This window comes from Somniosus microcephalus, chromosome 8 (assembly GCF_052327205.1).
Source record: "Somniosus microcephalus isolate GS21.2 chromosome 8, FLI_Smic_1.0, whole genome shotgun sequence".
In the NCBI taxonomy this organism is placed as follows: Eukaryota; Metazoa; Chordata; class Chondrichthyes; order Squaliformes; family Somniosidae; genus Somniosus; species Somniosus microcephalus.
The window spans coordinates 755,350-769,268 of record NC_140994.1 but is presented as its reverse complement, the minus strand read 5'-3'; the positions used below and the strand labels follow the sequence as shown (position 1 = coordinate 769,268).

The 13,919-nt window shown below is 43.2% G+C and overlaps 1 protein-coding gene across 3 annotated transcripts in view; it reads left to right on the top strand.

Moving 5' to 3' along the window:
* Positions 1 to 13,919, top strand: part of sh3pxd2aa (SH3 and PX domains 2Aa) — a 650,923-nt gene that overhangs the window by 78,497 nt on the left and 558,507 nt on the right. For all 3 annotated transcript variants that reach the window (XM_085994085.1, XM_085994084.1, XM_085994083.1), the window contains exon 2: positions 8,975 to 9,055. In XM_085994085.1, coding sequence (XP_085850211.1) covers positions 8,975 to 9,055 — 81 coding nt within the window. The remainder of the gene's footprint in view (positions 1 to 8,974; positions 9,056 to 13,919) is intronic.

Here is a 13,919-nt window from a genome sequence, read left to right as displayed (position 1 = left end):
TAGCTGGGTTTTGCAGGAAATATTTGATTTGGAGGTGGCAGAATATGTCCTGTTGGGTGAGGTAGAATTTGTCTGCTCCTTGTTGAAAGGATACAGTTTGGTTTCTGTTGAACAGTTGACTTAATCTGGTCATGCCTTTGAAGTTAAGCTTGTAATTTGAGAGTTGACCAAACCCCTTCATCTTATGGAAGAGGTTTAAGGAGGAATGATAGAGTTTAGGGCTTGGGCAGATGGAGGCACGTCCGCTTACGGTGGAGCAATAAAAATCGGGGATGGCTAAGAGGCCAGAATTGGAGGAGCGCAGATATCTTGGAGGGTTGTGGGGCTTTAGGAGATTAGAGATGGGGAGGGGCGAGGCCATGGAGGGATTTGGAACAAGGATGAGAATTTTTAAATGGAGGCTTTGCCGGATGGGAGCCAATGTAGGTCAACGAGCACAGGGATGATGGGTGAACGGGACTTGGTGCGAGTTAGGATATGGACAGCAGAGATTTGGATGAGCTCAGGTTTATGAAGGGAAGAAGATGGTAAACTGACCAGGAGAGCATTGGGATAATTAATTCTGGAGGTAACAAAAGCATGGATGAAGGTTTCAGCAGCAGATGAGCTGAGGCAAGGGCAGAATCAAATGATGTTACGGAGGTGGAAGTAGGTTGTCAGCAAGATGTTGTGTTGGGTTCTTCCAGTTGCTGTGGCTCTATGGCAAGCATAAGGAGTGGAGACAGGGCGCACCCTTGTCTTTTTTTTTTAATCCAACTTTTTACCTGGTCCTATGTTCTAGCTTGGATTTTAGTTTCATTGGAAATCTTTCATAATGAACTTAGTTAAAAAAATTCTGAAAGCTCAAATAAACAATATCATAGGGAATTGCACTCAAGTCCTGAAAGAAGTCGAGGATTTTATAGAGTAGAAATTTCTCTCTAAATATACCTGGCTGGTTTCTGATTATTTTTATTGCTATGGAGGCTTCCGTGGAGCTTATTGATTACTTCATGGCCACAGCTGGTACTTCAGAATATCTTCCCAAGTGTGTCTCGGCACCTGAAGAAATAAGTGATCTTGTTCAGGCAGTTGTTGGTCTTGAGTCCTTTAGTTTATCAGCTACCATTGTTGCATTGATTTCGATATTCTCTAAGATATTGGATCTTTACATAAACTGGATAACAAGTTAGTGAATAATTCTAGAAATATTAATAATTGCAACATTTTTATCTTGAACTTTTCTACTGCTTTTTAGAATTCTGACCCCACTCTAGCTACTCTTGTATACTGCAAGAACATTTTTGTATTGCATTTATCCTCTCTTGCTAACTCCTGTTTTGGGTCCTCTTTGTGACTAATATCATCTCTTTTACCCAAATTCAGCAAATTCCTATGCGCCACCTGGAGTTCTCTCTCTTTCCCCCCCCCCCCCCCGCCTTTTCTCCTGAATCCTTTGTATAGTTAGTTTTTTTCTTTTGCCCATTTAAGTTGCCCTAATCATCCATTTTGAGGACTGCTTTTAAATGTATATCTATTTTTCTTGGCGATAATGGCCCAGAAATTCGGGTTGAGGGCTTCCCGCGGTTGTAAGCCCCCGACCTGCACTTAGCTTGCGCGCCGGCCATTGTGCTGTGGGCCCCCGTGGAATTGCGATCCTGGGCGCGCAGTGCTTGCGTATCCCAGGGGCGCAGTTAGTTCGATGCGTCCCCTGGGATCACATGGGCCATGGGGAGCCAATCGGAGCAGGGAATGTTTCATTCATAAGTTTGACGGGAAGGGCTGTCAAACTTATAAATACTATAAGCCCCAAAACATCACTAAATCTTCAAATAAATTGAAAAAAAAATCACTTTTTAAATAAACTATAAATTACATGAAATAACTATTTTAAACAATAATTTAAATTTTTGAAAAGAATTTTATTTTCTAACGGGGCTAAAAATAAACTTACCTTTCTTTAAAGTATTGAAAAATAATAAACCTGTGGGGGGAAAAAATGTTTTAATTTTAATTAATTCACCACCTACCTTGTAAAAAGCAGGCCTTGCGACTGCTTTTTAAATGTCTAATTTCTGGAGACTTACCCTCCCAGGAAAACCTGCAAAAAACAAAACAAAAAAAAAGTAAGTTCGATGCGCACGCGCACTGTACCGCGCATGCGTTCGAACTCTGAACCCCTTCTTTCAAGGGAATGAAAGTGCCAGTTTCCCGCGCATGCGCAGTGCATGAGCTGGAGTCTGAGCTTCAGACACTGCGACACATCAGGGAGGGGGAGAAGTACCTGGACTCTGTGTATCAGGAGGTGGTCACACCTATGAAGTTAAGTAATTCAGATGTAGCCCATGGTCAGGGACAGGACGGTGTGACTACGAATGAGGCAGGTACGGGGATCCAGGAGGTAGTGTTGGAGGAGCCGCAGCCCTTGCTCTTGTCCAACAGGTTCGAGGTTCTTACTCCCTGTGGGGACAGGAGCAGGGACTGCAGGGAGGATGAACAACCTGGCCACAGCACCGTGGAACGGGGGGCCATTCAAGAGGGGGGAGTAAATAGAAATGTTGTAGTGGTAGGGGATAGTATCATTAGGGGGATAGATAGAGTTCTCTGCAGCCGAGAGCGAGAGTCCCGAAGGCTGTGTTGCCTACCCGGTGCCAGGGTTAAGGACATCTCCTCTGGGCTGGAAAGAAACTTGCAGTGGGAGGGGGTGGATCCAGTTGTCGTGGTCCATGTTGGTACAAACGACGTAGCTAGGACTAGGAAGCCGGTTCTGTTAAAGGAGTATGAGCAGCTAGGGGTCAAATTAAAAAACAGAACCTCCAGGGTGGATTATTACCTGAGCCACGAGCGAATTTGGCTAGGACAAATAAAATTAGAGAGTTAAATGCGTGGCTCAAAGACTGGTGTGGGAGAAATGGGTTTTGCTTCCTGGGACACTGGCACCAGTACTGGGGCAGGAGGGAGCTGTTCCGTTGGGACGGGCTTCACTTGGCCAGTGCTGGGACTAGAGTCCTGGCGGATCATATAACTAGGGCTGTAGAGAGGGCTTTAAACTAACTAGTGGGGGGGAGGTTCCTAGAGAGCAAATAATAAAAATGACAACAGAGAAGGTAATAGACTTAGGTAGCAGTGGGGAAATTAAAAACCAGAGCGTGTCAGGAAGGGGCAGAAGGTATGGAGTAAAGGTAAAGTAATAAAAAGGGCAAAAGCAGGAACTAAGTGTCACAAAACATATTTGAAAGTTCTCTATCTGAACGCACGTAGCATTCGTAACAAAATAGATGAGTTAACGGCACAAATAACTACATATGGGTATGATCTTGTGGCCATTACAGAAACATGGCTGCAGGGTGACAATGCCTGGGAATTAAACGTACCAGGTTATTTAACAATCAGGAAGGACAGGCAGGAAAGAAGGGGAGGTGGGGTGGCTATGTTAATAAAGGAAGGAATCACTTTAATACAGAGAAATGATATTGGGTCAAAAGATCAGGATAATGAAACAGTTTGGGTGGAGGTAAGGAATAATAAGGGGAAAAAAACACTAGTGGGCGTAGTCTATAGGCCTCCGAACAGTTGCAACTCTGTTGGATGGAGTATCAATCAGGAAATAGTTGAGGCTTGTAATAAGGGAGCATCTATAATTATGGGGGATTTTAACTATCATATTAATTGGACAAATCAAACTGGGCAGGGCTGCCTTGAGGATGAGTTCATTGAGTGTATTAGAGATGGGTTTCTTGAACAGTATGTAACTGAACCGACCAGGGGGCAAGCAACCTTAGATCTGGTCCTGTGTAACGAGACAGGATTAATTAAAAATGTCCTAGTAAAGGATCCCCTTGGAATGAGTGACCATAACATGGTTGAATTCCATATTCAATTAGAGGGTGAGAAGGTTGGATCTCAAACAAGCGTGCTAAGCTTGAATAAAGGAGACTATGAAGGTATGAGAGCGGAATTGAGTAGAGTGGATTGGGAAAATAGATTAAAGAGTAAGACGATACATGATCAGTGGTGTACATTTAAGGAGTTATTTTACAACTTCCAAAAAAAAAATATTCCACTGAGAAGAAAAGGGTGTAAAAGAAAAGACAGCCATCCGTGGCTAAGTAAAGAAATTAAGGATAGTATTCGACTAAAAACAAGGGCATATAAGGTAGCCAAATCTAGTGGGAGGATAGAGGATTGGGAAAACTTTAAAAGACAGCAAAAAATAACAAAAAGATTGATTACGAAAGGAAAGATAGATTATGAAAGTAAATTAGCAAAAAATATAAAAACAGATAGTAAGAGTTTTTATAGTTATATAAAAAGAAAAAGGGTGGCTAAAGTAAAACAGCGATTTACTTGTACTTCTCGCAATCTAATATACTGTATTCGCTGCTCACGATGCGGTCTCCTCTACATTGGGGAGACCAAACGCAGATTGGGTGACCGCTTTGCGGAACACCTCCGTTCAGTCCGTAAGGGTGACCCCGAGCTTCCGGTCGCCTGTCATTTCAATTCACCGCTCCATTCCCACTCGGACCTCACCGTCCTTGGCCTCTTGTACTGTTCCACGGAAGCTCAACGTAAACTCGAGGAACAGCACCTCATCTTCCGATTAGGCAGTCTGCAGCCTTCCGGTCTCAATATCGAGTTCAACAATTTCAGATCATAACCTTGGCCCCTATTTCATTTTCACTTATATTTTTCCACTCCTTTCCTTCCCCCCCCCCCCCTTTCCTTTTGTTTCTCTCTCACACCTGGCAGCTATCTTTTGCCCTGCCAGTACACTTTACACCTAATCACAGCCTATTACCATCTCGTCTAGCTTCTAATCTCTTTTACTTCTTTTGGTTCTTTTATTCTTTTGTCCGATCGCAGCCCTGCCTTCGATCTAGTTCCTTTTCTCTCCAGTTTTGAAGAAGGGTCAAACCCGAAACGTCAACTCAAATTTCTCTCCACGGATGTTGCCTGACTTGCTGAGTTTTTCCAGCATTTTCTGTTGTTATTTCGGATTTCCAACATCTGCAGTATTTTGCTATCTGGCTAAAGTAAATGTTGGTCCCTTAGAGGATGAGACCGGGAAATTAATGGTGGGAAATATGGAGATGGCAAAAACACTGAATGAATATTTTACATCAGTCTTTACAGTAGAAGACACTAAGAATATCCCAACACGGGACAAACAGGGGGCTATAGGGGCGGAGGAGCTAAACACGATCAAAATCACTAAGGAAGTGGTACTCGGTAAAATAATGGGACTCAAGGCGGATAAATCACCTGGACCTGATGGCTTACATCCGAGGGTCTTGAGGGAAGTGGCGGTAGGGATTGTGGATGCATTGGTAATAATTTTCCAAAACTCCCTGGACTCGGCAAAGGTCCCGGCAGACTGGAAAACTGCTAATGTAATGCCCTTATTTAAAAAGGGCAGTAGACAGAAGGCTGGAAACTATAGACCGGTTAGCCTAACATCTGTGGTAGGTAAAATTTTGGAGTCCATTATTAAGGAGACAGTAACAGGACATTTGGATAATCATAATTTAATAGGACAAAGTCAGCATGGTTTTATGAAGGGGATGTCATGTTTGACAAATTTGCTGGAGTTCTTTGAGGAAGTAACATATAGGGTGGATAAAGGGGAACCAGTGGACGTAGTGTATTTAGACTTCCAAAAGGCATTTGACAAGGTGCCACACAAAAGATTATTGCTTAAGATAAAAAATCACGGGATTGGGGGTAATATTCTGGCATGGATAGAGGATTGGCTATCTAACAGAAGGCAGAGAGTTGGGATAAATGGTTCATTCTCGGACTGGCAATCAGTAACTAGTGGTGTTCCACAGGGGCCAGTGCTGGGTCCCCAACTCTTTACAATCTATATTAACGATTTGGAGGAGGGGACCGAGTGTAACATATCAAAGTTTGCAGATGATACTAAGATGGGAGGGAAAGTAGTGAGTGAGGAGGACATAAAAAACCTGCGAGGAGGACATAAAAAACCTGCAAGGGGACATAGACAGGCTAAGTAAGTGGGCAGAGATTTGGCAGATGGAATACAATACTGGAAAGTGCGAGGTTATGCACGTTGGCAGGAAAAATCGTAGAGCAAGTTATTATCTTAATGGCAAGAAACTGGAAAGTACTGAAGTACAAAGGGATCTGGGGGTCCTGGTGCACGAAACTCAAAAGGTTAGTATGCAGGTGCAGCAAGTGATTAAGAAGGCCAATGGAATGTTGGCTTTCATTGCTAGGGGGATAGAATATAAAAATAGGGAGGTATTGCTTCAGTTGTACAAGGTATTGGTGAGACCGCACCTGGAATACTGCATACAGTTTTGGTGTCCATACTTAAGAAAGGACATACTTGCTCTCGAGTCAGTACAAAGAAGGTTCACTCGGTTAATCCCGGGGATGAGGGGATGGATATATGAGGAGAGGTTGAGTAGATTGGGACTCTACTCATTGGAGTTCAGAAGAATGAGAGGCGATCTTATTGAAACATATAAGATTGTGAGGGGGTTGGATCGGGTGGATGCGGGGAGGATGTTCCCGATGATGGGTGAAACTAGAACTAGGGGGCATAGTCTTAGAATAAGGGGCTGCCCTTTCAAAACTGAGATGAAGAGGAACTACTTCACTCAGAGGGTGATAGGTCCATGGAATATGCTGCCCCAAAAAGTTGTAGAAGCTACATCATTACATAAATTTAAAACAGAAATAGACAGTTTCCTAGAAGTAAAGGGAATAAAGGGTTACGGGGAGCGGGCAGGAATTTGGACATGAGTCTAGGTTCGGATCGGTCATGGCCCTGTGGGTAGCGGAGCGGGCCCAGGGGCCGTGTAGCCTGATCCTGCTCCTATTTCGTGTGTCTAATTCTGTTAGATTCAGGAGATGGTTCTGTGATAGTAGATTGGCGGTTAGGATCAGATGAGCCATAATCTTATTGAATGGCGGAGCAGGCTCGAGGGGCCGATTGGCCTACTCCTCCTATTTCTTATGTTCTTAAACCGGCACTTCCATTGGGCTTACGAGTGAGGAACCCGTGCGTACTCACCCGTGGAGACCCGAATTTCTGGGCCAATGTAATTATACAGCATATTCAATATTATACCTCAACTGAAATAACTTTCAGCAATACAGCAGTTAATTTCTTTAAGTGTTCCCTCATTTATTTGCCTTTTTAAAACCATATGTTTTTCTCCTCTTTACTGGGGTGATTACCAGAAAATGTTCAATTAATGATAGAGGTCACCAGTCCCCAGAGATTCCACAGCTATGTTATTGTAAAAACTAGATTCAGGTGCAATTTGCCTCTAGTGGGATAGTTAACATTTTGGTAAAAAAATAAATCCCAATGAACATTCACAAGTAATAATTCTGTTAGCACACATCCATTCCCAGTTTATATTGGGCTTATTATGTGACTGCCTGTGTAAATTAAAAGAAAAAAGGTGGAAATCTGCATGATAATTTAGTGATGGAATGGAAATCTGAAATTGTTTGGGGAAGTGATGATTTATGGAAATATGTGAGCAGTTTGAGTGCAAGGGCTTTGTTTGTATAATTCTCTGCTGTCCCCAGGTGCTATATACTACAAGTTCACTTAGAATATTTTTGTAGTTCATTCGGGGAGGGGTTGGGCAGAGGTGTGATGGCGATCGGCATGATGCACAACCGCATTTGACTTAATTTTGCTTCACTGTTCATGGGAAAGGATGGATGTGTAAGGTGGAGAAAAAGAGGAAATGGAAGAGGGAGAAAAATACAAGATGATTGAGTGCCTGACTAATCGAAAGCAAAGAGAAAGAACCTAGCCGCAGGAAACTGGGAGGAGGGAAGTCAGTCAGTCAGTTATGTGGAACAGTGAAATAAAAACAGAAAATGCTGGAAACAGATCAGATCAGTCAGCATCTGCCGAAGAACTACACCTGAAACATTAACTCATTTATTCTCTCCATAGATGCCATCAGATCTGAGTAATTCCAGCATTTTCTATTTTTGTTTCAGATTTTCAGCATCTGCAGTTGTCTGCTTTTGGTTTAGGTGGAATAGTGAGGTGGATTCAACCTTGGTGTCATATTTGACCCTGAAATGAGCTCCGACCACACATCCGCAGCATAACAAAGACCGCCTACTTCCACCTCCGGAACATCGTCCGTCTCCGCCCTTGCCTCAGCTCATCCGCTGCTGAAACCCTCATCCATGCCTTTGTTACCTCTAGACTTGACTATTCCAACACACTCCTGGCTGGCCTCCCACATTCCACCCTACGTAAACTTGAGGTCATCCAAAACTCGACTGCCCGTGTCCTAACTCGCACCAAGTCCCATTCGCCCATCACCCCTGTACTCGCTGACTTACATTGGCTCCTGGTTAAGCAGCGCCTCAATTTCAAAATTCTCATCCTTGTTTTCAAATCCCTCCATGACCTCGCCCCTTCCTATTTCTGTAATCTCCTTCAGCCCCACAACCGCCCCCCCCCCCCCCTCTCCCGGGATATCTGCGCTCCTCTAATTCTGCCCTCTTGAGGATCCCTGATTATAATCGCTCAACCTTTGGTGGCCGTGCCTTCTGTTGCCTAGGCCCTATGCTCTGGAATTCCCTGCCTAAACCTCTCCACCTCGCTACCTCTCTTTCTTCCTTTAAGACGCTCCTTAAAACCTACCTCTTTGACCAAGCTTTTGGTCACCTGCCCTAATTTATCCTTATGTGGATAGGTGTCAACATTTTTTTTGTCTTAAAATACTCCTGTGCAGCGCCTTGGGACGTTTTACTACATTAAAGGTGCTATATAAATACAAGTTGTTGTTGTTGTTGATTCAGCAGAAATTGATGTTATTGGTGGGTGATGGGGAGGAGGTGCTGATTCTGATAAAATAATTCCAACAGTAGAACAGTGAATCTGTGTGCTGTATTTTAAAATGTTCTGTGAATAGGTGTTCCCAGGTTGTTGTATTTCTTCCCATACACTATTCTTTACTTAAGATTTTTTTTTTTACTTTTACAGGTTTATATTATCCAAGTAAACTGGTCAGATAACACTTCAAATATCATCTACAGACGTTATAGCAAGTTTTTCGACCTACAGGTAATGTTCTATTTCATTCTATTTAACTCCTAATTAATGGAGAGTAGCTGGCAGCTGCAGTTTCTCTGAGACTGACAGTGGCTACTCCTTCAGATGGATGTCTTTAGAGGGCCTACATTTCATACTGTTTCTCGACTATCTTTAGAGAAAATCTGTGTATAATTAATGCACTTAATTGTATTGGCAGCTATCAAAGTGTGGACATTTCCCCCCACCAGGCAGAATGAAGCTAGGTTTGAGTTCATTGAGCCCAGAATGGTGGATTCATCCTTTTTGATACTGAATTGGCTCAGCTGGTTCTTTAATGCACAGCTCGTATCATATAAGTCAAATTTGCAGATCATGTTAAACTAAAAGAATCGGATGCAGTTCAGAAATTACAAAATGAGTAAGTGGCCAGACAATGAAAGATGAAGTTTAATACAGACAAATATAAAGCACTGCACATTGTAAAGAAATATGGGCAACACACATACTCCATGTATGATGTTGAAATAGCTAATGATGAAGTTGAACAAGACCGTGGCGTCTCAGTAGGATTGGCACTCAACATGTCCAGCAGAGCACCAATCAACACCACCAATAGAATGTTAAACTACAGAGCAAAATGGTGGAGGACAAGTCAGAGGAAGTTGTGATCAAACTACAGTTCTCTGGTCAGACCACACCTTGAGTACTTGTCCAGTTTTGATCACTGAGACACAGGGAGACTTTCAAGTGCTGAAGGCAGAGAAGAGCCACAAGACTGGTCCCCAATCTTGGAGGTTTCAGATAACTGGAGAAACGGACTGAAAAAAGCTAATCATCCTTGAAAGGAGATATCGAAGAGATGATCTTCTAGATTGGATACAAGATTGGGTAAAATAAATCCAGAAAATTACTTGAAATTAAACTGCGAGAAGGACAAAGGGTCACAAATTTAAACTAGTAAAAGGCAAATTTAGGATTAATATTAGAAAGATTTCATCCCAGTGATCAATGCATGGAATGGACTCCCAGACAGAGCAGTGCAACCACAAACTTTGGAATCATAAGAACATGAGAAATAGGAGCAGGAGTAGACCATTTGGCTATTCGAGCCTGCTCTGCCATTCAGTAAGATTATGGCTGAACTTCTACTTCATCTCCACTTTCCTGAACTATCCCCATATCCCTTGATTCCCTTAATATTAAAAAATCTATCGATCTCTGTTTTTAATATACTCAACGACCTGAGCCTCCACAGCCCTCTGGGGTAGAGAATTCCAAAGATTCACCACCTTCTGCGTGAAGTGATTTCTCCTCATCTCCGTCCTAAATGACTGATCCCTTATTCTGAGACTGTGACCCCTGGTTCTAGACTCCCCAGCCAGGGGAAGCATCTACCCTGTCAAGCCCTGGAAGAATTTTGTGTTTCAATGAGATCACCTCTCATTCTTCTAAACTCTAGAGAATATAGGCCTAGTCTACTCAATCTCTCCTCATGGGACAATCCCCCCATCCCAGGAACCAGTCTGGTGAGCCTTTGTTGCACTCCCTCTATGGCAAGTATATACTTCCTCAGATAAGGATAAATACAAGTTGTTGTTGTTGTAAGGAGTCCAAAACTGTACACAATACTCCAGGTGTGGTCTCACCAGGGCCCTATATAATTGCAGTAAGTCGTCTTTACTCTTATACTCAAATCCTCTTGTAATAAAGGCCAACATACCATTTGCTTTCCTAATTGTTTGCTGTACCTGCATGTTAACTTTCAGTGATTTGTGTACAAGGACACCCAGGTCCCTCCAGACACCAACATTTCCCAATCTCTCTCTATTTAAAAAAAAATACTCTGCTATTCTATTTTTCCCACCAAAGTGGATAACTTCACATTTCTCCACATTATATTCCATTTGCCATGTTCTTGCCCACTCACTTAGCCTGTCTATATCCCCTTGAAGCCGCCTTGTATCCTCCTCACAACTTATATTCCCACCCAGCTTTGTATGATCAGCAAACTTGGATATATTACATTTGGTCCCCTCATCCAAATCATTGATGTAGATTGTGAATAGCTGAGGCCCAAGCACTGTTACAGCCTGCCAACCCGAAATGACCTGTTTATTCCTACTCTCTGTTTTCTGTCGATTAACCAATCCTCAATCCAGGCTAATATATTACTCCCAATCCCATGAGCCATAATTTTGTTTATTAACCTCTTGTGTGGCACCTTATCGAATGCCTTCTGAAAATCCAAATGTACCACATCCACTGGTTCCCCCTTATCTATTCTACTAGTTACAACCTCAAAAAAATTCTAACAGATTTGTCAAACACGATTTCCCTTTCATAAATCCGTGTTGACTCTACCCAATCCTATTATTATTTTCTAAGTGCCCTGTTACCAAGTCCTTAATAGATTCTAGCATTTTCCCTACTACTGGTGTCAGGCTAACTGGTCTGTAGTTCCCTGTTTTCTCTCTCCCTCCTTTCTTAAATGTAACCCCCTCACCATCACCATTGACCAGAAACTTAACTGGACCAGCCACATAAATACTGTGGCTACAAGAGCAGGTCAGAGGCTGGGTATTTTACATAGAAACATAGAAGATAGGAGCAGGAGTAGGCCATTCGGCCCTTCGAGCCTGCTCCACCATTCAATGAGATCATGGCTGATCATCCAAATTCAGTACCCTGTCCCTGCCTTCTCCCCATATCCCTTGATCCCTTTAGCCTTAAGAAATATATCCAACTCCTTTTTGAATATATTTAATGAACTGGCCGCCACCACCCTCTGTGGCAGAGAATTCCACAGGTTCACCACTCTCTGGGTGAAGAAATTCCTCCTCATTTCAGTCCTAAATGGCTTACCCCTTATCCTTAGACTATGACCCCTGGTTCTGGACTCCACGGCCATCAGAAACATCCTTCCTGCATCTAGTCTGTCCAGGCCTGACAGAATTTTATAGGTTTCGATGAGATCCCCTCTCAATCTTCTAAACTCCAGTGAGTATAAGCCCAATCGACAAAATCTCTCCTCATAAGTCATTCCTGCCATCCCAGGTATCAGCCTGGTGAATCTTCGCTGTACTCCTTCCATGGCAAGAACGTCCTTCCTCGGGTAAGGCGACCAAAACTGCACACAATACTCAAGGTGCGGTCTCACCAAGGCCCTGTACAGCTGTAGCAAGACATCCTTGTTCCTGTACTCGAACCCTCTTGCTACGAAGGCCAACATACCATTTGCCTTCTTAACCGCCTGCTGCACCTGCATGCTTACCTTCAGCGACTGGTGCACAAGAACACCCAGGTCTCTCTGCACTTCCCCTTCTCCCAATCTATTGCCATTCAAATAATAATCTGCCTTCCTGTTTTTGCCACCAAAGTGGATAACCTCACATTTATCCACATTATAGTGCATTTGCCATGTTTCTGCCCAATCACCCAATCTGTCCAAATCGTACTGGAGTTTCTCGCCATCCTCCTCACAGCTTACCCTCCCACCCAGCTTTGTGTCATCTGCAAATTTGGAGATATTACATCCAATTCCCTCGTCCAGATCATTAATATATATTGTGAACAGCTGGGGTCCTAGGACCGATCCTTGCGGTACCCCACTAGTCACTGCCTGCCACTCAGAAAACGACCCGTTTATTCCAACTCTCTGCCTTCTGTCTGCCAACCAGTTCTCTATCCAAGTCAATACCTTGCCCCCAATCCCATGCGCCTTAATTTTGCACGCTAATCTCTTATGTGGGACCTTATCGAAAGCCTTCTGAAAGTCCAAATACACCACATCCACTGGTTCTCCCTTATCTATTTTACCAGTTACATCCTCAAAAAATTCCAGTAGATTAGTCAAGCATGATTTACCTTTTGTAAATTGCGGCAAGTGTCTCGCCTCCTTACTCCCCAAACCCTTTCCACCATCTACAAGGCACAAGTCAGGAGTGTGATGGAATACTCTCTACTTGCTTGGATGAGTGCAGTTCCAACGAAACTAGAAGCTCGACATCACCCAGGACAAAGCAGCCCCCTTGATTGGCACCCCATCCACCACCTTAAACATTCACTCCCTCCACCACTGGCGCACCGTGGCTGCAGTGTGTACCATCTACAAGATGCACTGCAGCAACTCGCCAAGGCTTCTTCGACAGTTCCTCCCAAACCCACGACCTCTACCACCTAGAAGGACAAGGGCAGCAGGCACATGGGAACACCACCATCTCCAAGTTCCCCTCCAAGTCACATACCATGCTTACTTGGAAATATATCATCGCTGGATCAAAATCCTGGAACTCCCTCCCTAACAGCACTATGGGAGTACCTTCACCACGCAGACTGCAGCGGTTCAAGAAGACGACTCCCACCACCTTCTCAAGGGCAACTATGGACGGGCAATTATATGTTGAAGGAGTGATTGCAGGTTTTGATGTGTCATCAAGGCCTCATTCATCAGATTGGAATGTCCTAAATGGAGTTTGAGAAAACAGCACCAAGCATAGATGTTGTGATTGAATGGTGAATATTGCAACAATTAGGTTAAATTTATTATAAAGATTAAAAAAGTGAAATTTATTAGAGGTTAATACAAAACGAACAATCTTACAAAACTGATATGCAATCGTTTGTGCTGTACATTCCCAATAGTCTAATTTCGAGCTGGCTATTTTAGAAATCCCTCAATGTGTGTGATACTACTTTTAAGTGTGATTAACTGATTTGGCTATGGAACTCTGGAAACTTGATGCAGTGAGAAGTGCCTCTGATTCTTCAGATCAATAATGTTTAACAGAGTTTAGGGTCTACTTGTTCACCACTGGGGCTGAATCTTAACTATTAGTCCAGCTGTGTCTGTTGGTGCTCACCCTTTCATGGGTCAGAACATTCAGGAGTAGTTGAT